The 21,244-nt window shown below is 27.8% G+C and overlaps 2 protein-coding genes and 1 long non-coding RNA gene across 4 annotated transcripts in view; 1 reads left to right on the top strand and 2 right to left on the bottom strand.

Annotated features, from left to right (window-relative positions):
- The window catches only part of LOC135130879 (thiamine transporter 1-like), a 47,420-nt gene that overhangs the window by 4,029 nt on the left and 22,147 nt on the right, over positions 1-21,244 (bottom strand). For both annotated transcript variants that reach the window (XM_064058328.1, XM_064058329.1), the window contains exon 2: positions 2,271-2,624. In XM_064058328.1, the coding sequence (XP_063914398.1) occupies positions 2,271-2,576 (306 nt within the window). In that variant the 5' untranslated portion in view covers positions 2,577-2,624. The remainder of the gene's footprint in view (positions 1-2,270; positions 2,625-21,244) is intronic.
- LOC135130888 (uncharacterized) lies at positions 2,618-3,161 on the top strand. Its single transcript, XR_010280853.1, has 2 exons — positions 2,618-2,886; positions 2,939-3,161. It is a non-coding gene; the product is annotated as an uncharacterized LOC135130888 (long non-coding RNA).
- On the bottom strand, positions 7,421-8,619 carry LOC135131110 (uncharacterized). The gene is made up of 2 exons (XM_064058661.1): positions 8,013-8,619; positions 7,421-7,961 (listed from the first exon to the last, which is right to left on the bottom strand). Exons 1-2 carry the CDS (start codon positions 8,519-8,521, stop codon positions 7,448-7,450), a joined length of 1,023 nt encoding a protein of 340 aa, XP_063914731.1. The 5' UTR covers positions 8,522-8,619; the 3' UTR covers positions 7,421-7,447.

The following is a 21,244-nucleotide window of genomic DNA, read 5'->3' on the forward strand; positions in this document are numbered from 1 at the left end:
TAAGTGAAACTTCGAAAAATTCAAAAACGGACACAATTAAGAAATCGAAATTGGCCAAAACTGAAACTTTTGAAATTAACAAAAAACCGATACATCGAAAAATTGAGAAATTAAACAATAAAAAAATTGAAACATCGAAATCTCGATGAACGGAAAAATCGAAAAACTGAAACGTCAGAAAATCGGAAAATTTTAAAACCGAAAAATGGAAAAATCTAAATATCGAAAAATCCCAAAACTCACATTTCAAAAATTAAAAAATTGAAAAAACATCTAAAAATTGATGAATCAAAAAATTGAAAAAAAAGTCCAAAAATCGTCAAGTCGAAAAATCGAAAAACCAAAAAATAAAAAAATAAATAAAAAAACAAAAATTGAAAATTTGTGAATTAAAACAAAAAAATCCAGATATCAAAAAATTGAAAAATTCAGAAATTGATGAAGCAAAGTTAGAAAAATACCAAAACAGAAATATCGAAAAGTTTAAAAATGAGAAGTCGAAAAATCGAGAAATGGAAAAATCAGGAAATCGAAAAATCTGAAAGTTAAAAAATCGAAAAATTGAAATATCGGAAAACTGAAACACCGAAAAATCAAAATCCGTCAAAAAACGGAAAAATCTAAAATTTAAAAATTAAAAAAATTGAAATATCGAAAAAGTCGCGAATCGAAAAACTTTAAAACCGAAAAATTGAAAAATCTAAAAATCGGAAAACCCTAAAACTTCGAAAAATTGAAGAAAAATGGAAAAATCCAAAAAATTGAACAATCCTAAAACTGAAACATCTAAAAATGAATATATCAAAAACTGAAAAACCGGAAATCGAAAAGTCCAAAAATCGTCACGTCGAAAAATCGAAAATCCCAAAAATTAAATATAAAAAAACAAAAATCGAAAAATTGAGAAATCGAAAATTAAAAAATCCAGATATCGAAAATTTGATAAATCGAAATATTGAAAAATCAAAGCAAAATTTGAAGACCTGAAAAATTCCAGTACTGAAATATCGCGAAAAACTGAAAAATCTGAAAGTCGAAAAATCGAGAAATTGAAAAGTTAAAAAATCGAAAAATTAAAAATGAAGTATTTAAGAAAACAATCGAATAAGCCAAAATTAAAAAAATTGGAGAAATTAAAAAAGTAAAAAATCGGAAAATAGGAAAAATGAAGGTCGAAATATTGAAAAATCCCAAAACGGAAACATCGAAAAATTGCAAAATCTAGAAATCGAAAAGACGAAAAATCGTCAAGTGGAAAAATGGAAAAACCGAAAATTTGGTAACTGAAAAATAGAGAAGGTGAAAAATCGCAAAATCAAAAACCTGAAAAATTGTTATATCTACAATTTCGTTTTTTTTCCAAAAGTCTCGATGTCTATCAAAAAATTTAACACGGATTCATAAACCACAAATGGAGGACTTTGTAATCGAGTCACACATTACTTAACTATATCACTATTTCTATATTCGAATTCACAATTAAACACATTTTATTTACAAGAAGCTTCTAAAAGCCGTTTTTTTAATGAAAGTTTTTTAAAATAGGAATGGCGAACTGGAAAAATTCTATTATATTTTGTATTGTTGGTTGCATATGCAGAAATTTAATTTCTTTTATAATTAATAAATAGGTGTTTAAAGTAAAACAATAGTGATTGTATCTGGTGAACGAATTCTTCTGATGACATCAGTAACCTTGTAGTTTTTTACTTTCCAACTTTCCAACTAAAATTCGGTTATTAATAATTTTTTTGTTTTACAAGATACACAGTGTACACTTTTTTTGCCAAATTTACGGTCGTCACAGATTATGTTCGCCTTTTGCGTACGTTCCCCTTTCTACTTGATATTTCTGATAAATTTTCGTTCAAATATTTTTCCAGTGGGTCGCTAGAACGTGATAAAAAATTATAAATCTGATAACAACAACCCAACTAATCGCACTACTCTCACCACGGAGACGTATAAATCACAATAAATCTAGCTTGCGTAATTAAAACTGATTACATAAAAGTAGGGTTATGTTGCCAAAACTGCAAATTTATACAAAAATCCTCAACAAAATCAAGCAATGGTGGCTACTGTCATTCACTATCGTTGTTTTTTAGTTTCCAAAGCACATTTACAAAAAATCGCACATAAAAATGTGAATAAGTGAGGTTATGGTTACATAAACGTCAAACCCAGTTCAACGTGGGCGCACGGCGGTCAATTCGAACTGAACTCAACCTAACTACCCTTAACCACGTGCACCCCTTTAAAACCCTTACTTCGAGTATTTGCAGTTCCACCAGCCCCTTGGTCCACAACAGCATGCTCCATACCACCACTCCAGAGACCCCCAGCACCACGATCAAAGGCTTGTACCTGCACAGGTCGGTGATCAGGAACACAACGACGGACTGCGCTAGGTAACTGTATGTTCCCACGGGATAAACCTCCTCGGTGACCTGCTCCTTGCTGACATTCCGCCAGGGCCCCACCAGGAACTCGTAGACGAAAGGCTCCGAAGGCCTGATCTCCTTCAGGAATCCGAAAATCGACAGCAGCAGCGAGATCTTGAACCACTCATTCATCCTCACTGTGCGAATTAAGTACGGGGAGCGCGACGGTTTGCACTTGAGCTGGAGCAAAGTCACAACATGACCTTTCTATTTTTCGGTCGATTCATTACATCACAACTTCAATCGGCGTTTTCGCCCATTCAGGGGTTAACAGGAGTCGAGTCGGACGCATTATTTAAAGCAATTTGTGCAATGCGGATTTGAAGGTTATTTGTATTGAAAATATTTTAATAGTGCGAGAGGGAGATAGGTTGGAGAAGGAGAGGCGAGGAGCCACAGTATAAGCAACGGTGGTGAAACAAACGAGATTTTTTCAGGCAACGTTTGATTGATTTAGAGGTGACTTTAATAAGGTATTATTATTTTTTTTTTAGTTAAACAGGGGCACAACATGCAACCAATATCCATTCACTCAAGGAGAGGTAATAATTACAATGATGAAAGATGAAGACTGATCGAAAAAATTTGTTCTCTGTGTGAAATATATCTCAAATAACCACCTTGATACACTATACTATAATTATTCTCTTGATTTTGAAAATTTCAATCTATCGTTTGTTTCATTTCAAACTATAAATTAATTACATACATTATTTTTTTTATAATACCAATATCGTTAAGAAGACTCCCTTGAGGGTTTTTTTTTATTTTTTCTATGATAAAATGATATTAATTTAGCTGTATATATACATATATATACATCAAACTGCAGGTGTATGTTATAAAATTTTATGATGAGGTCATTAATTTTTTGAGGGAATAAACACATAAATTTTGATTAAACTTTTACCATGCTTATGTGGAAAAGTACTAAAATGTAACAAATTATTATTATAATTTCAATGAAGAAAAACATTAAAATTAAAAACAGCATAAAAAAGTCGTAGAAGGTTATTTCGACAGAACTTCCCTCCTTCCTGAAGTACAACCCAGCAAATTCCCCTTCTTTGAAAAATCGAAAAACCGAGAAATCAAACAATCGAAAATTCAAAAACGGACACATCGAGAACTCGAAAAATTAAGAAATCGAAATTGACCAAAATTGAAAATTTTGAAATTAACAAAAAGCCGATAAATCGAAAAATTAAAACATCGAAATCTCGATAAATGGAAAAATCGAAAAACTGAAACACTGAAAAATGAAAATTCGAGAAGTCCAAAATTCGAAAAATCGAGAAACTGAAACGTCAAAAAAGGGAACTATCGAGGAACTGAAAAATGGAAAAATTTTAAAACCGAAAAATGGAAAAATCTAAATATCGAAAAATCCCAAAACTAACATTTCGAAAAATTTAAAAATTAAAGAAAAATTGAAAAATCCAAAAAATTGAACAATCCCAAAACAGAAACATTTAAAAATTGATGAATCACAAAAATTGAAAAAACGGGGAATCGAAAAATCAATAAATCGAAAAACCAAGAAATTAAAAAAAATTAAAAAACAAAACTCGAAAATTTGAAAAATAAAAAAATCCAGATATCAAAAAATTGAAAAATTCAGAAATTGATGAAGCAAAGTAAGAAAAATCCTAAAATAGAAATATCGAAAAATTGATAAATCGATAAATCGAAAAATCGAAAATTCAAAGCAAAATTTGAAGACTGGAAAAATTGAAAAATCCCAAAACTTAAATATCCAAAAATTGAAAAAAAAAACGAGAAATGGAAAAATCAGAAAATCGAAAATTTGAAAAATGTAAAAATTAAAAAACCGATAAATCGAAAAATGGAAAAATCGAAAAACTGAAACATCGAAAAATCAAAATCCGTCAAAAAATGTAAAAATCTAAAATTTAAAATTTCAAAAAATTGAAATATCGAAAAACTGAAAAATCGAAAAAATTAAAAGACGAAAAATTTAAAAATCTAAATATCGGAAAATCCTAAAACTGACAGTTCGAAAAATTGAAAAATAAAAAAAAATGAAAAAACCGGAAATCGAAAAGTCCAAAAATCGTCACATCGAAAAATCGAAAAAACCAAAAATTTTAAAAAATATATATATATAAAAAAAAATCGATAATTTGAGAAATCGAAAAATAAAAATATCCAGATATCGAAAATTTAAAAAATTGGGAAATTGGTGAATTGAAGCGAAGACCGCCAAAACAGAAATATCGAAAAATTGAAAAATCGGGAAATGGGATAATGAGAAGATCGAAAAATCTAAACGTCGAAAAATCGAGAAATTGAAAAGTTAAAAAATCGAAAAATTGAAATATCGGAAAATTAAGAAATTAATAAAAAATCGAAAATTTGAAAAATGTAAAAATTAAAAAACCGATAAATCGAAAAATGGAAAAATCGAAAACCTGGAACACCGAAAAGTCAAAATCCGTCAAAAAATGTAAAAATTTAAAATTTAAAAATTCAAAAAATTGAAATATCGAAAATTTGAAAAAAAGAAAATTTTAAAAATCATATAATGCAAAATTTAAAAAATTCGAAAAATTAAAAAAGTAAAACATGAGAAATTGATGAAGTAAAATATAGAAAAATCCCAAAACAGAAATCTAGAGAAACTGCTAAATCGATAAATCGAAAAATTGTAAATTCAAAGCAAAATTTGAAGACTCGAAAAATTGAAAAATCCCAAAACTGAAATATCGAAAAATTGAAAAATCGAGAACTCGAAAAATCAAGAAATGGGAAAATCAGAAGCTCAAAAGTAGAGAAACTGAAAACCGAATAATTAAGAAATTTTGAAAAAATGAAAAATTAAAAAATCGGAAAATAGAAAAGGATCGAAATATTGAAAAATCCCAAAATGGAAATATCGAAAAATTGCAAAATCTAGAAATGGAAAAGTTGAAAAATCGTCAAGTGGAAAAATCCAAAAACCGAGAAATCAAACAATCGAAACATCGAAAAATTCAAAAACGAACACATGAAGAAGTCGAAAAATTACGAAATCGAAATTGACAAAATTGAAAAATTAAAAATTGAAAATTTTGAAATTAACAAAAAACCGATAAATCGAAAAATTGAAAAATCGAGAAATTGAGCAATAAAAAAATTAATACATCGAAATCTCCATAAATGGAGAAATCGAAACATTTAAAAACTGAAAAACCGGAAAATCAAAATCCGAGAAATCCAAAAATCGAAAAATCGAGAAACCGAAACGTCAAAAAACGGAAAAATCTAAACTTTAAATATTCAAAATGTGGAACTATCGAAGAACTGAAAAATCGAAAAATGGAAAAATCTAAATATCTAAAAATCCTAAAACTGAGATTTCGAAAATCTGAAAAATTGAAGAAAAATTGAAAAATCCAAAAAACTAAACAATTCCAAAACTGAAACATCTAAAAATTGATAAATCAAAACATTGAAAAAACAGGGAATCGAAAAACCCAAAACTCGTCAAGTCGAAAAAACGAAAAACCCAAAAATTAAAAAAAAATAAAAAATTAAAAACAAAAATCGAAAATTAGAGAAATCGAAAAATAACAAATCCAGGGGTGGGATTTTGTTTCTTGACCGAAGTGATAAATTTTCACTTGCGATAAATGGCATTGCGTAGCTTTTAAATGCAAAGTTTGCATTTATTCTTTCCATATAAGCTTATTAAATGCTCAAAAGTTTACAATTACCTTAATTTTAAGAACTTATAACTCAGAATTACGATTTTGAACTTCTATTTTGACATAAATTTTGAGGTTATGTCTCCAAAATTTATCACTTCAATCAGAGCTACCGAGAAAATATCACTCCATGAAGACTTGATTTCGTGACAGAATCGAGAAATTTAACAGAAATGTCTCACCAACTCAGCCTCTCAACCAATCAGCAAACGAGATTTTATCGCTATCGAGTTTTTTTCGATCGAGAAACAAAATCGCACCCCAGACATCGAAAATTTGAAAAATTGAGTAATTGATTAAGCGAAGTATAGAAAAATCCCAATACAGAAATATCGAAAAATTGAAAAAACTAAGCAAAATTTGAAGACTCGAAAAATTTAAAAATTCCAAAGCTGAAATATCGAAAAATTGAAAAATCGAGAAGACGAAAAATCGAGAAAATCGAAAAATCTGAAAGTCGAAAAATCGAGAAATTGACAAGTTAAAAAATCGAAAAATTTAAATATCGGAAAATTAAGAAATTAATAAAAAATCGAAAATTTGAAAAATGTAAAGATTAAAAAACCGATAAATCGAAAAATGGAAAAATCGAAAAACTGGAACACCGAAAAATCAAAATCCGTCAAAAAATGTAAAAATCTAAAATCTACGAAAATCCTAAAATCGTCACATCGAAAAATCAAAAAACCCAAAAATTAAAAAAGATATATATAAAAAAACAAAAATCGATAATTTGAGAAATCGAAAAAAAAAAAATCCAGATATCGAAAATTTAAAAAATTGGGAAATTGATGAATTGATGAAGCGAAGTATAGAAAAATTCCAAAACAGAAATATCGAAAAATTCAAAAATCAAAGCAAAATTTGATGACTTGAAAAATCCCATAACTGAAATATCGAAAAATTAAAAAATCGAGAAATCGAAAAATCGGGAAATGGGATAATGAGAAGATCGAAAAATCTAAACGTCGAAAAATCGAGAAATTGAAAAGTTAAAAAATCGAAAAATTGAAATATCGGAAAATTAAGTATTTAAAAAAAATCGATAAATCGAAAATTTTAAATTATTATTAATGATTATTGCACTCACATGTCACATGATGTCAACTGACCAATCAAACGCGTCAATATTTGTAAATTCAACCAATCAGCATACAATTACGTGATAATTGCACACTGTGCAATTACCACTACCGATAATTATCACTAGCCAGATGTGCCAACTATAAGATAAGCAAGTACCAGTTAATTGCAAAAAAAAACAAGAGGTTACTAACCAAATATTTAATTATGAAACTAAGAATTGTAATTAATTATGGTACAGTTGTAGTAATTTACAGGGGTTTGTGTGCTTGGTGAAGTAGTAACTATATTTTTAGACATTTGTACCAAAGCAGACGGTGCGCAATTTGTGGATTTGTTATTAGACTCTTCCATAGCCGTTGAGTTGGCGCGTAATTTGTCAATCATTTGATAATGATGATCTCCATCGAGCTGAAGGTATGGTTTGATGGAGAAAGTATTGGCATGACCGGTAATCTTTATAAGCTGTTCTTCACCGACTCCCGCTTTTGCAAGTTGCGACACTGCAGTTGACCGTAATGAATGATTACTAATCTTCTTTTTCTTTATGTCGATGCCTATTTCTTCTGCGGCGGTTCTTGTCCATTTCCCCATTTCATTCCTTCCAACGGGTGAATTTTTGAACCATCCTACAGAACTAGGTTCTCTCCATGCAGGATTTGGCGTTAAAAATAAACGATCGGTGGTTATATGTTTACCTCTCTTGCTCAGCATTTTTTTGTAGAGCCTTAAATAATAAAATAATTATTATTTTGTATTTGAAACAGTATTTAATTACCTAACAGGGCAAATTCTAGGATCTGTGGTGTTTGTTGCAAGCCATTTGCTGTCTGTTAATTTATGGCTACCTCCTTGAGCTGTTTTGGAAAAAATACAATTGTATTCTATTCGCCCCGTAGGCAAACCACAATTATCACTTTCTTCCTTAAAATGTTTGATAGTAACGTTAACACCTTCACATCCCCTCCAAGCTAATTCTAATCCAGCCACATAAAAAAACATTTTCTGTAAACCATCTGGCGTGTCTTCGTTATAAATCTTTAGAATCTTGTTGTATTCTTCTAGAGTCAAAATTGAGGAACTAGTTTTGCGTTTTTCCGGTTGTATTTGTAGGTTCCGGCGTTTTGCGTCGCGTGCATTTCTACTACCCTTGAATTCCAGGTCAACAAAAGGATCAAACTTTATACCAAATTTATTGAAATACAGTTCTTGCAACTGCTTTGCCGTTACATTCCACATCGTTTTTATTACTGCTTCTTTGTAGTCATTACCATCGACTTTTTTCATATTGTACCCCCAATCTTTGAGGATGAATGCTAGTTTTTCCGTGGAAGTGTTTCCATCAAAAACATATTTGCGTTCACCGCAAAACTTCTCAAATTGCCTCCAGATTGAATTTCGTGAGTTCTTCGTATTTAGCGGCGTAATGTTTGTAATAGAATCATCAATTTCTTTTGGCGTGTTACGACCAAAACGAAAATTGGACATGGTTTTTTAAACCCACACAAATTTTGCAAAATGGCTGTTCTTATTTACTTGCGTCGCCATAGTATCGCACACCAAACTACTTCGTAAATCATTATAAAATTATTTTTAAAATGTTTGTTCTTGCAATAATCTGTTGAATATATTGCGTGCATCACAATGAAATCGATAATTTTGAACAACAATAATCTCTCATGCTTGTTGCCTAAGAAAAATGCACTCGTGCTAAAGCACTCGTGCGTTTTCAATGCAACAAGCATTCGAGTTATTGTTGCTCAAAATTATCGATAACATTGCGATGCACTTAATATATTATAACTGATAATATGTGATAATAATTCATTGTAATTTTAAAAAAATTTACTTTTCAATTTTTCGAGTTTAGAATGTTTCCACTTCTCAATTACTGGAATTTATGACTTTTTCATTGATTTCATTTTTCGATTTTTATTTTCTCAGTTTTTCGTGTTTCATGTTTTTTCATTTTTTATTTTTTAAAACAATCTTTTAAATACATTTTTCGATATTTTAGTTTTGGGATTTTTCAATTTTTCAATTTGTGCCGTTTCTAAATTTTAGAGTTTTCTAATTCTCAATTTAATTAATCGATTTTTCAATTTTTCAACTAATCAGTTTTTCGGTTTTCGACTTTTAGATTTTCCGGTTTTTTTATTTTCCCATTTCTCGATTTTTCGACATCTTAATATAATACTTTATTTACGGCTAAGCCAATATTACAAAATTGTATTTACATGTTGAGGACAGTTTTTACATTACATTTAAAACGTTTACAAGACACATTAAAAAATTCAATGTCGTGTCGGTGCTTATTGGCTAGGTTACAAAGTCGAGGTAACACATTATTTTTACCATAGTCAGTACGATGGTGCGGAACGCTAAAAAGAATAGGATCACGAACATCACGGGATGGCACATGCAGATGAATCATGGACAAAATATTCGGACAATTGCAAAGATTATTTAGTATTTTAAATAGAAAACAGATATCAAAATAATTTCGTCGTGTATGTAAAGATGGTAAACCTAGATATAGAAGAAGATCTGTATAGTTACTGGCTTTATAATGGATATTTAATTTAAAACATAGAAATCTAATAAAACGTTTTTGGATTTTTTCCAATCTCAGGGCATTTGTATCACGATATGGACACCATGGGTGCGATTTTGTTTCTCGATCGAAAAAAACTCGATAGCGATAAAATCTCGTTTGCTGATTGGTTGAGAGGCTGAGTTGGTGAGACATTTCTGTTAAATTTCTCGATTCTGTCACGAAATCAAGTCTTCATGGAGTGATATTTTCTCGGTAGCTCTGATTGAAGTGATAAATTTTGGAGACATAACCTCAAAATTTATGTCAAAATAGAAGTTCAAAATCGTAATTCTGAGTTATAAGTTCTTAAAATTAAGGTAATTGTAAACTTTTGAGCATTTAATAAGCTTATATGGAAAGAATAAATGCAAACTTTGCATTTAAAAGCTACGCAATGCCATTTATCGCAAGTGAAAATTTATCACTTCGGTCAAGAAACAAAATCCCACCCCATATCACAGTGCAATATTCCAATATAGATCTTACAAGTGAGCAATATAGTGTGACAAATGTCCTGAGATTGTTAAAAGCACTGCACTGTCTCAGGACAAAACCTAATGTTTTATTTCCTTTATTTATAATATTATTTATATGTATCTTGAAATCAAGGTTTGCAGCAAAGGTAACCCCTAAGTCATTAATTGACTCTACAACACTAAGCTCATCAGAGTTAATATAATAGGAAGGGACAGTTTTTACACGTTTCATAGAAAATCTGATTACCTTGCATTTAGATACATTAAGTTGTAAGTCGTTGGAATTACACCAATTTACAAAGTTAGTCAAATTGCTCTGTAGTAATACAGAATCTTCGGGGTCGTGAATTCTATAAAAAAGTTTCAAATCGTCAGCGAAGAGTAAAAATCTACATCCCGAAAAAGCAGAGCTAACGTCATTTATAAATAAGAGGAATAGTAATGGTCCCATATGGGACCCCTGTGGAACACCCGATGTGACTTTAATCGGCCGCGATCGGCAATCTGCGATTTTGACCCTTTGAAGTCGACTCGTAAGATATGAGTTTATCCAGTCTAAGAAAGGACTGCCAAATCCTAAAGAATTAAGTTTAGCAATAAGTTTATCAATATTTACACAATCAAAAGCTTTTTTAATATCCGTATGGATACAGTCAACGATATGTCCACTTTCGATATTATTAAACAAATAATGGGAGAACTCAGTCAAATTGGTGTTTGTAGATTTACCTACTATAAAACCATGTTGCTCTTCAATAATTACATTTTTGATGAACGGGAGTACCTTTGCTGTTACAATTTTATCAAATATTTTAGGTAGAGCAGGCAGTAAGCTAATACCTCTATAGTTGTTTATCAGGTTCTTATTCCCATTTTTATGTATGGGCACTACGTCTGACATTTCTTAATTGCTTGATTTCTCAGTTTTTTAATTTTTCGACTTTAAGATTTCTCGATGTTTCAATTTTTCGATATTTCAGTTTTGGGATTTTCCAATATTTCGGTATTTCAGCTTTGGGATTTTTCAGTTTTTCGGTTCTTCAGCTTTTCTTTGATTTTTCAGTTTTTTGATTCATAGATTTATCTATTTTTGGATATTTCAGTTTTTCGGATTTTTCAAATTTTCGCTTCGTCAATTTCTCGATTTTCTCATTTTTCAATTATTGTATTTTAAAACTTTTTCATTTGTTCGATTTTTCAGTTTTTCGATTTTTAGTTCCAATTTTACTATTTAAAAATTTTTCCATTTTTCAATGATAATTAAAAAATCGGAAAAAAGAAAAATAAAAATCAAGAACTTGAAAAATTGAGGAAACGAAAAATTGAAAAATCGCGAAAATTAAAAATTGAGAAACTAAAAAATTGAAGAATGAAAAATTGTAACATCGAAGTTTAGTTTAGTTTAGTTTTTCAGTTTTTCGTGCTTTCGATGTTACAATTTTGTATCTATAAATAGAACCATCTTTATACACAAAATCACACATTTTGTTTTTATTTTTTAAATGTAGATAGTAAAGATAACGCACTACAAATGATCAAAAGTACTACAAGTGGAATGATACATAAAAAAAATCTGAGATAAGATTAAGGCAATAATTAAACTACACCATCCAGTTCCAAGGCCCAGTGTCTAACAAAATCCCCGTTCTACGACCAATTCCTATTCTCAATCTCAACCTACCGAGTCTAGTTCACACGAAAATGCTAGGGCACTACCCCCGATTCACGCACTTCACCGTCTATAGTAAGTACCACTTTTACTTTAGCCTGCTTTACTTTCACCATATCCGCCTTATTGACAATTCGTTCGGCTCTTAACCCATTCAAACGCATTTTTTGTAGTACGCTACGTGTGGATCGCAGAACTCGATTCAGTCTTCTTCTGTGGAAGTTTTATTTTTGCTTATCTAGCTGACTCCGAAGTGCACATTTGTTGTTTTCTTTCTCGGGATTACAAATGTCTACGTGACATCCTTCCGATGTAATATATTCCCGTCGATAATGTGCCGTAAATAATTTTTTTGATGACCTTGGCGCATTCAACAGCATGTCAAATTAAAAAGTGTTTTCGACGTCGTATTTTTAAATTTTTCGTTTCTTCAATTTTTGCATTGTATTTTTTTTAATTTACGTTTATTTTTAAAATGCAATAAGAATTTAATGTTCACTGTTCCAATTTTACTATTTAAAAATTTTTCCATTTTTCATTTACTTAATTTTAACAATTTTTTGTTTATTCGATTTTTAATTTTTCAATTTTTACTTTTTCAGTTTTTCGATATTTAAGTTTTCAATTTTTCGATCTTCCAGAGTCACAGTTTTTCGATTTATTCACTTTTTTTTATTTTTAAGTTCCTGGATTTTTAGTTTTCAATTTTTCGTTTAGTCGCAGTTTTTTGATTTTCAATTTTACGATTTAACAGTTTTCGTGTTTCTAATTTTTTTTAGATATTTAGTTTTTCGACTTTTAATTTTTTGGTTTTTCAACTTTTCGAGTTAAAAAAAATGGCAAAATTGCGAAATTGTAAAAGCGAAAAATCAAAAATGAAATACGAAAAAATATAAAATGGAAACTCTGAAAAATCTAAAAATTGGAAATCAAGGACTTGACGAATTGAACAAAGAAAAAGTGCAAACGGAATATTGTAAGATCGAAATATGTAGTGAAAATTAAAGAAATCCGAAAATCGAAAAAAAAAATATAGAATTGAAAGAGACATTGAAGTAATAAAGGAAATGAAAATTTAAATTTTTGGATGTTCCAATTTTTCGATTTGATTTGTTTTTTCTTTCCAATTTTTTAATTCATTGATGTTTTCGATTTTGAAAATTCTCGATTTTTAGTTTTTCAAAGTTTCAATTTTTTGTTTCTTCAGTTCTTCGATTTGCAATTTCTCGCTCTTTCAGTTTTTCGATTTTTCGGTTTTCTGCGATTTTTTAGGTTTTTGGTTTTTAATTTTTCCGTTTTCCAAAGTTTCGATTCTTCGCTTTTCGAATCAAAAAAATGGACAAATTGTAAAATTTTCTGATTTTTGGATTTTCAGTTTCCAATTTTTCGTTTTGTCAATTTTATATTTTTCAGTTTCTCGATTTTTCAATTTTTCGTTTCTACAATTTTTGAATTGCAATTTTTCTAGTTTAGATTTATTTTTAAATATACAATAAAAATTTGGTTTAAAAGTTTCTCCATTTTTAAATTTTTCTGAAGTTTAATTTTTCAATTCTTAATTTTTTGGTTTTTTAATTATTTGAATTAAAAATATGGCAAAATTGCAAAATTGTGAGACTGAAAGATCAAAAATAAAATTACGAAAAAGTATAAAATGAAAAATGAATAAATACGAACGGGAAATAGTGAAAATTAAAGCAACCGGAAAATCGGATAATTGAGAAATCCAAAAATTACGAAACTGAAAATTTGAAAATTGACCACGCGAAAAATTATAAAATCGGAAGAATAATTGAAGTAATAACGGAGATGGAGAAAAGAAAAATTGTGATATAAAATCGAGAAAATGCTAATTAAAAAATCGGAAAAGAGAAAAATAAAAACCGAGAACTTGAAAAATTCAGGAAATGAAAAATTGAAAAATCGCGAAAATTAAAAATTGAAAATCTGAAACATTGAAGAATGAAAAATTGTAACATCGAAAAATGCAAAATTGAAAATTGCAAATCGAAAAATTGAAGACACGAAAAATTAAAAATTTGGAAGTCCATAAATTGAAAAAATTAACGTTGAAAACATGAAAAATTATGAAACTGAAACATTGAAGTAATAAAGGAAACGGAAATTTCAATTTTTGGATTTTCCAATTTTTCTCTTTGGTTTGTTTTTTCTTCTTCTCAACTTTTCAATTAATTGATTTTTTCGATTTTGAAAATTCTCGATTTTTTGTTTTTCAAAGTTTCAATTTTTTGTCTCTTCAGTTCTTCGATTTGCAATTTCTCGCTCTTTCAGTTTTTCGATTTTTCGGTTTTCTGCGATTTTTTAGGTTTTTGGTTTTTAATTTGCCCATTTTCCAATGTTTCGATTCTTCACTTTTCGAATCAAAAAAATGGACAAATTGTAAAATTTTCCGATTTTTGGATTTTCAGTTTCCAATTTTTCGTTTTTTCAACTTTATATTTTTCAGTTTCTCGATTTTTCAATTTTTCGTTTCTACAATTTTTGATTTGCAATTTTTCTAGTTTAGATTTATTTTTAAATAAGCAATAAAAATTGAATTCAAATTTTTTCCATTTTTCAACAATTTGATTTTTTTCTTTGTGTTTTCAGTTTGTCGATTTTTTAATTTTTCTGAAGTTTAATTTTTCAATTCTTAATTTTTTGGTTTTTCAACTATTCGAATTAAAAATACGGCAAAATTGCAAAATTGTGAGATTGAAAAATCAAAGTTAAATTACGAAAAAGTATAAAATGAAAAATGAATAAATACAAACAGGAAATAGTGAAAATTAAACCGGAAAATCCGATAATTGAGAAATCCAAAAATTACAAAATTAAAAATTTGAAAATTGACTAGGCGAAAAATTATAAAATCGGACGAATAATTGAAGTAATAAAGGAAATGGAGAAACGAAACATTCTGATATAAAATCGAGAAAATGATCCTTAAAAATCGGAAAAAAGAAAAATAAAAACCAAGAATTTGAAAAATTGAGGAAACGAAAAACTGAAAAATCGCGAAAATTAAAAATCGAGAAACTGAAAAATTGAAGAATGAAAAATTGTAACATCGAAAAATGCAAAATTGAAAATTGCAAATCGAAAAATTGAAGACACGAAAATTTGAAAAATCTGGAAGTCCATAAATTGAAAAAATTAACGTTGAAAAAATGAAAAATTATGAAACTGAAACATTGAAGTAATAAAGGAAACGGAAATTTCAATTTTTGGATTTTCCAATTTTTCTATTTGGTTCGTTTTTTCTTCTTTTCAATTCTTCAATTCACTGATGTTTTCGATTTTGAAAATTCTCGATTTTTAGTTTTTCAAAATTTCAATTTTTTGTTTCTTCAGTTCTTCGATTTGCAATTTCTCGCTCTTTCAGTTTTTCGATTTTTCGGTTTTCTGCGATTTTTTAGGTTTTTGGTTTTTAATTTTTCCGTTTTCCAATGTTTCAATTCTTCACTTTTCGAATAAAAAAAATGGACAAATTGTAAAATTTTGCGATTTTTGGATTTTCAGTTTCCAATTTTTCGTTTTTTCAATTTTATATTTTTCAGTTTCTCGATTTTTCAGTTTTTCGTTTCTACAATCTTCGATTTGCAATTTTTCTAGTTTAGATTTATTTTTGAATAAGCAATAAAAATTTAATTCAAATTTTTTTCCATTTTTCAACTATTTGATTTTTTTCTTTGTGTTTTCAGTTTGTCGATTTTTAAATTTTTCTGAAGTTTAATTTTTCAATTCTTAATTTTTTGGTTTTTCAACTATTCGAAGTAAAAATATGGCAAAATTGCAAAATTGTGAGATTGAAAAATCAAAGTTAAATTACGAAAAAGTATAAAATGAAAAGTGAATAAATACAAACAGGAAATAGTGAAAATTAAAGAAACCGGAAAATCGGACAATTCAGAAATCCAAAAATTACAAAATTGAAAATTTGAAAATTGACTACGCGAAAAATTATAAAATCGGAAGAATAATTGAAGTAATAAAGGAAATGGAGAAACGAAAAATTGTGATATAAAATCGAGAAAATGATAATTAAAAAATCGGACAAAAGAAAAATAAAAATCAAGAACTTGAAAAATTGAGGAAACGAAAAATTGAAAAACCGCGAAAATTAAAAATTGAGAAACTGAAAAAATGAATGAAAAATTGTAACATCGAAAAATGCAAAATTGAAAATTGCAAATCGAAAAAGTGAAGACACGAAAAATTGAAAAATTTGAAAGTCGATAAATTGAAAAAATTAAAGGTGAAAAAATGAAAAATTATCAAACTGAAACATTGAAGGAATAGAGGAAACGGAAATTTTCCAATTTTTGGATTTTCCAATTTTTCGATTTGATTTGTTTTTTCTTTTTTCCAATTTTTCAATTCATTGATTTTTTCGATTTTGAATATTCTCGATTTTTAGTTTTTCAAAGTTTCAATTTTTTGTGTCTTCAGTTCTTCGATTTGCAATTTTTCGCTCTTTCAGTTGTTCGATTTTTCGGTTTTCTGTGATTTTTTAGGTTTTTGGTTTTTAATTTTTCCATTTTCCAATGTTTCGATTCTTCATTTTTCGAATCAAAAAAATGGACAAATTGTAAAATTTTCCGATTTTTGTATTTTCAGTTTCCAATTTTTCGTTTTTTCAATTTTATATTTTTCAGTTTCTCGATTTTTCAATTTTTCGTTTCTACAATTTTTGATTTGCAATTTTTCTAGTTTAGATTTATTTTTAAATAAGCAATGAAAATTTAATTTATATTTTTTTACTTTTTTCAACTATTAGATTTTTTTCTTTGTGTTTTCAATTTGTCCAATTTAAAATTTTTCTGAAGTTAAATTTTTCAATTCTTAATTTTTTGGTTTTTCAACTATTCGAAGTAAAAATATGGCAAAATTGCAAAATTGTAGGATTGAAAAATCAAAAATAAAATTACGAAAAAGTATAAAGTGAAAAGTGAATAAATACAAACAGGAAATAGTGAAAATTAAAGAAACCGGAAAATCGGACAATTCAGAAATCCAAAAATTACAAAATTGAAAATTTGAAAATTGACTACCCGAAAAATTATAAAATCGGAAGAAGAATTGAAGTAATAAAGGAAATGGAGAAACGAAAAATTGTGTTATAAAATCGAGAAAATGATAATTAAAAAATCCGAAAAAAGAAAAATAAAAATCAAGAACTTGAAAAATTGAGGAAACGGAAAATTGAAAAATCGCGAAAATTAAAAATTGAGAAACTGAAAAATTGAAGAATGAAAAATTGTAACATCGAAAAATGCAAAACTGAAAATTGCAAATCGAAAAATTGAAGACACGAAAAATTTAAAAATTTTGAAGTCGATAAATTGAAAAAATTGAAGTTGAAAACATGAAAAATTATGAAACTGAAAGATTGAAGTAATAAAGGAAACGGAAATTTTCCAATTTTTGGATTTTACAGTTTTTCAATTTTACGACTTTAGAATTTTTCCATTTTTCAATTACTGGATTTTATAACTTTTTCATTTATTTAATTTTTCGATTTTTAGTTCCTCAGTTTTTCGTGTTTCATGTTTTTTCATTTTTTAATTTTTAAAACAATCTTTTAACTACATTTTTCGATATTTCAGTTTTGGGATTTTTCAATTTTTCGCCTCAATTTTTCGATTTTTCAATTTGTGGTCTGACTAAATTTTAGAGTTTTCTAGTTCTCAATTTAATTAATCGATTTTTCAGTTTTTCGGTTTTCGGCATTTAAATTTTCCCATATCTCGATTTTTCGACTTCTCGATTTCTCGATTTTTCAGTGTTTCAATTTTTTAATTTTTCGATTTTTCAAGTTTGGAATTTTTCAACTTTTTGATTTTTCGACTTCCGATATTTTTAGATACATATTTCGATTTTTTTCCATTTCTCGATTTTTCGACACCTTAATTTCTTGATTTCTCAGTTTTTTAATTTTTCGACTTTATTTTTCAATTTTTCGATATTTCAGCTTTGGGATTTTTCAGTTTTTCGGTTCTTCAGTTTTTCTTTGATTTTTCAGTTTTTTGATTCATAGATTTATCTATTTTTGGATATTTCAGTTTTTCGGATTTTTCAAATTTTCGCTTCGTTAATTTCTCGATTTTCTCATTTTTCAGTTATTGTATTTTAAAACTTTTTCATTTGTTCGATTTTTCAATTTTTCGATTTTTAGTTTTTCAGTTTTTCGTGCTTTCGATGTTACAATTTTGTATCTATAAATAGAACCATCTTTATACACAAAATCACACATTTTGTTTTTATTTTTTTAAATGTAGATACTAAAGATAACGTAGCTCAAACCACAACACTACAAATAATCAACACCTGAGATAACATTAATACAAGATTTAAACTACAACGTCCAGTTCCAAGGCCCAGTGTCTAACAAAATCCCCGTTCTACGACCAATTCCTATTTTCAATCTCAACCTACCGAGTATAGTTCACACGAAAATGCTAGGCCACTACCCCCGATTCACGCACTTCACCGTCTATAGCAAGTACCACTTTTACTTTAGTCTGCTTTTCTTTCACCATATCCGCCATATTGACAATTCGTTCGGCTCTTAACCCATTCAAACGCATTTTTTGTAGTACGCTACGTGTGGATCGCAGAACTCGATTCAGTCTTCTTCTGTGGAAGTTTTATTTTTGCTTATCTAGCTGACTCCGAAGTGCACATTTGTTGTTTTCTTTTCGGAATTACAAATGTCTACGTGACATTCTTCCGATGTAATGTGTTTCCGTCGATAATGTGCTGTAAATAAATTTTTTGATGACCTTGGCGCATTCAACAGCATGCGGGACGTCGAACATCACATACGGCAGCCTAGTCCGGAAACGTCAAATTGCCAAGTGTTTTCGACGTCGTATTTTTAAATTTTTCGTTTCTTCAATTTTTGCATTGTGTTTTTTTTAATTTACGTTTATTTTTAAAATGCAATAAGAATTTAATTTTCACTGTTCCAATTTTACTATTTAAAAATTTTTCCATTTTTCATTTACTTAATTTTAACAATTTTTTGTTTATTCGATTTTTAATTTTTCAATTTTTACTTTTTCAGTTTTTCGATATTTAAGTTTTCAATTTTTCGATCTTCCAGAGTTAAAGTTTTTCGATTCATTCACACTTTTTTTTATTTTTAAGTTCCTGGATTTTTAGTTTTCAATTTTTCGTTTCGTCACAGTTTTTTGATTTTCAATTTTACGATTTAATAGTTTTCGTGTTTCTAAATTTTTTTTGGATTTTTGGTTTTTCGATTTTTAATTGTTTGGTTTTTCAACTTTTCGAGTTAAAAAAAAATGGCAAAATTGCGAAATTGTAAAAGCGAAAAATCAAAAATGAAATACGAAAAAATATAAAATGGAAACTTTGAAAAATCTAAAAATTGGAAATCAAGGGCTTGACGAATTGAACAAAGAAAAAGTGCAAACGGAATATTGTAAGATCGAAATATGTAGCGAAAATTAAAGAAATCCGAAAATCGAAAAAAAAATATAATTATAAAATCGAAAGACATTGAAGTAATAAAGCAAAAAGTTTTTTCTTCTTTCCAATTTTTCAATTCATTGATTTTTTTCGATTTTTAAAATTCTCGATTTTTAGTTTTTCAAAGTTTCAATTTTTATTTCTTCAGTTCTTCGATTTGCAATTTCTCGCTCTTTCAGTTTTTCGATTTTTCGGTTTTCTGCGATTTTTTAGGTTTTTGGTTTTTAATTTGTCCATTTTGCAATGTTTTGATTCTTCACTTTTCGAATCAAAAAAATGGACAAATTGTAAAATTTTCCGATTTTTGGATTTTCAGTTTCCAATTTTTCGTTTTTTCAATTTTATATTTTTCAGTTTCTCGATTTTTCAGTTTTTCGTTTCTACAATTTTTGATTTGCAATTTTTCTAGTTTAGATTTATTTTTAAATATGCAATGAAAATTTAATTTATATTGTTTTCCATTTTTCAACTATTTGATATTTTCTTTGTGTTTTCAGTTTGTCCATTTTTAAATTTTTCTGAAGTTTAATTTTTCTATTTTTAATTTTTTGGTTTTTCAACTATTCGAATTAAAAATATGACAAAATTGCGAAATTGAAAAATCAAATAAAATTACGAAAAAGTATAAAATGAAAAATGAATAAATACAAACGGGAAATAGTGAAAATTAAAGCAACTGGAAAATCGGATAATTGAGAAATCCAAAAATTACAAAATTGAAAATCTGAAAATTGACCACGCGAAAAATTATAAAATCGGAAGAATAATTGAAGTAATAAAGGAAATGGAGAAACGAAAAATTGTGATATAAAATCGAGAAAAGGATAATTAAAAAATCGGAAAAAAAACTAAAAACCAAGGACTTGAAAAATTGAGGAAACGAAAAATCGCGAAAATTAAAGATTGAGAAACTGAAAAATTGAAAAATGAAAAATTGTAACATCGAAAAATGCAAAACTGAAAATTGCAAATCGAAAAAGTAAAGACACGAAAAATTGAAAAATTTGGAAGTCGATAAATTGAAAAAATTGAAGTTGAAAAAATGAAAAATTATGAAACTGAAACATTGAAGTAATAGGGGAAACGGAAATTTCAATTTTTGTATTTTCCAATTTTTCTATTTGGTTTGTTTTTTCTTCACTGATTTTTTCGATTTTGAAAATTCTCGATTTTTATTTTTTCAAAGTTTCAATTTTTTGTTTTTTCAGTTCGTCGATTTGCAATTTTTCGCTCTTTCAATTTTTCGATTTTTCGGTTTTCTGCGATTTTTTAGGTTATTGGTTTTTAATTATTCCATTTTCAAATGTTTGGTTTTTCATTTTTCGAATCAAAAAAACGGACAAATTGTAAAATTTTCCCATTTTTGGATTTTCAGTTTCCAATTTTTCGTTTTTTCAACTTTATATTTTTCAGTTTCTCGATTTTTCAATTTTTCGTTTCTACAATTTTTGATTTGCAATTTTTCTAGTTTAGATTTATTTTTAAATATACAATAAAAATTTAGTTTAAAGGTTTTCCAATTTTTACATTTTTCTGAAGTTTAATTTTTCAATTCTTAATTTTTTGGTTTTTCATCTATTCGAATAAAAAATATGGCAAAATTGCAAAATTGTGAGATTCAAAAATCAAAAATAAAATTACGAAAAGTATAAAATGAAAAATGAATAAATACAAACGGGAAATAGTGAAAATTAAAGAAACCGGAAAATCGGACAATTCAGAAATCCAAAAATTACAAAATTGAAAATTTGAAAATTGACTACGCGAAAAATTAT

This window comes from Zophobas morio, unplaced genomic scaffold, assembly GCF_036711695.1.
Source record: "Zophobas morio isolate AGI-343-1 ecotype UQ-CSIRO unplaced genomic scaffold, CSIRO_AGI_Zmor_V1 ptg000018l, whole genome shotgun sequence".
Lineage (NCBI taxonomy): Eukaryota > Metazoa > Arthropoda > Insecta > Coleoptera > Tenebrionidae > Zophobas > Zophobas morio.

Coding starts and splice junctions, on each gene's coding strand:
- LOC135131110 (XM_064058661.1), bottom strand. CDS start 8,521: ATGAAAAAAGTCGATGGTAATGACTACAAAGAAGCAGTAATAAAAACG. Junction 7,962..8,012: donor CCTAGAATTTGCCCTGTTAG/GTAATTAAATAC, acceptor TTATTATTTAAG/GCTCTACAAAAAAATGCTGA.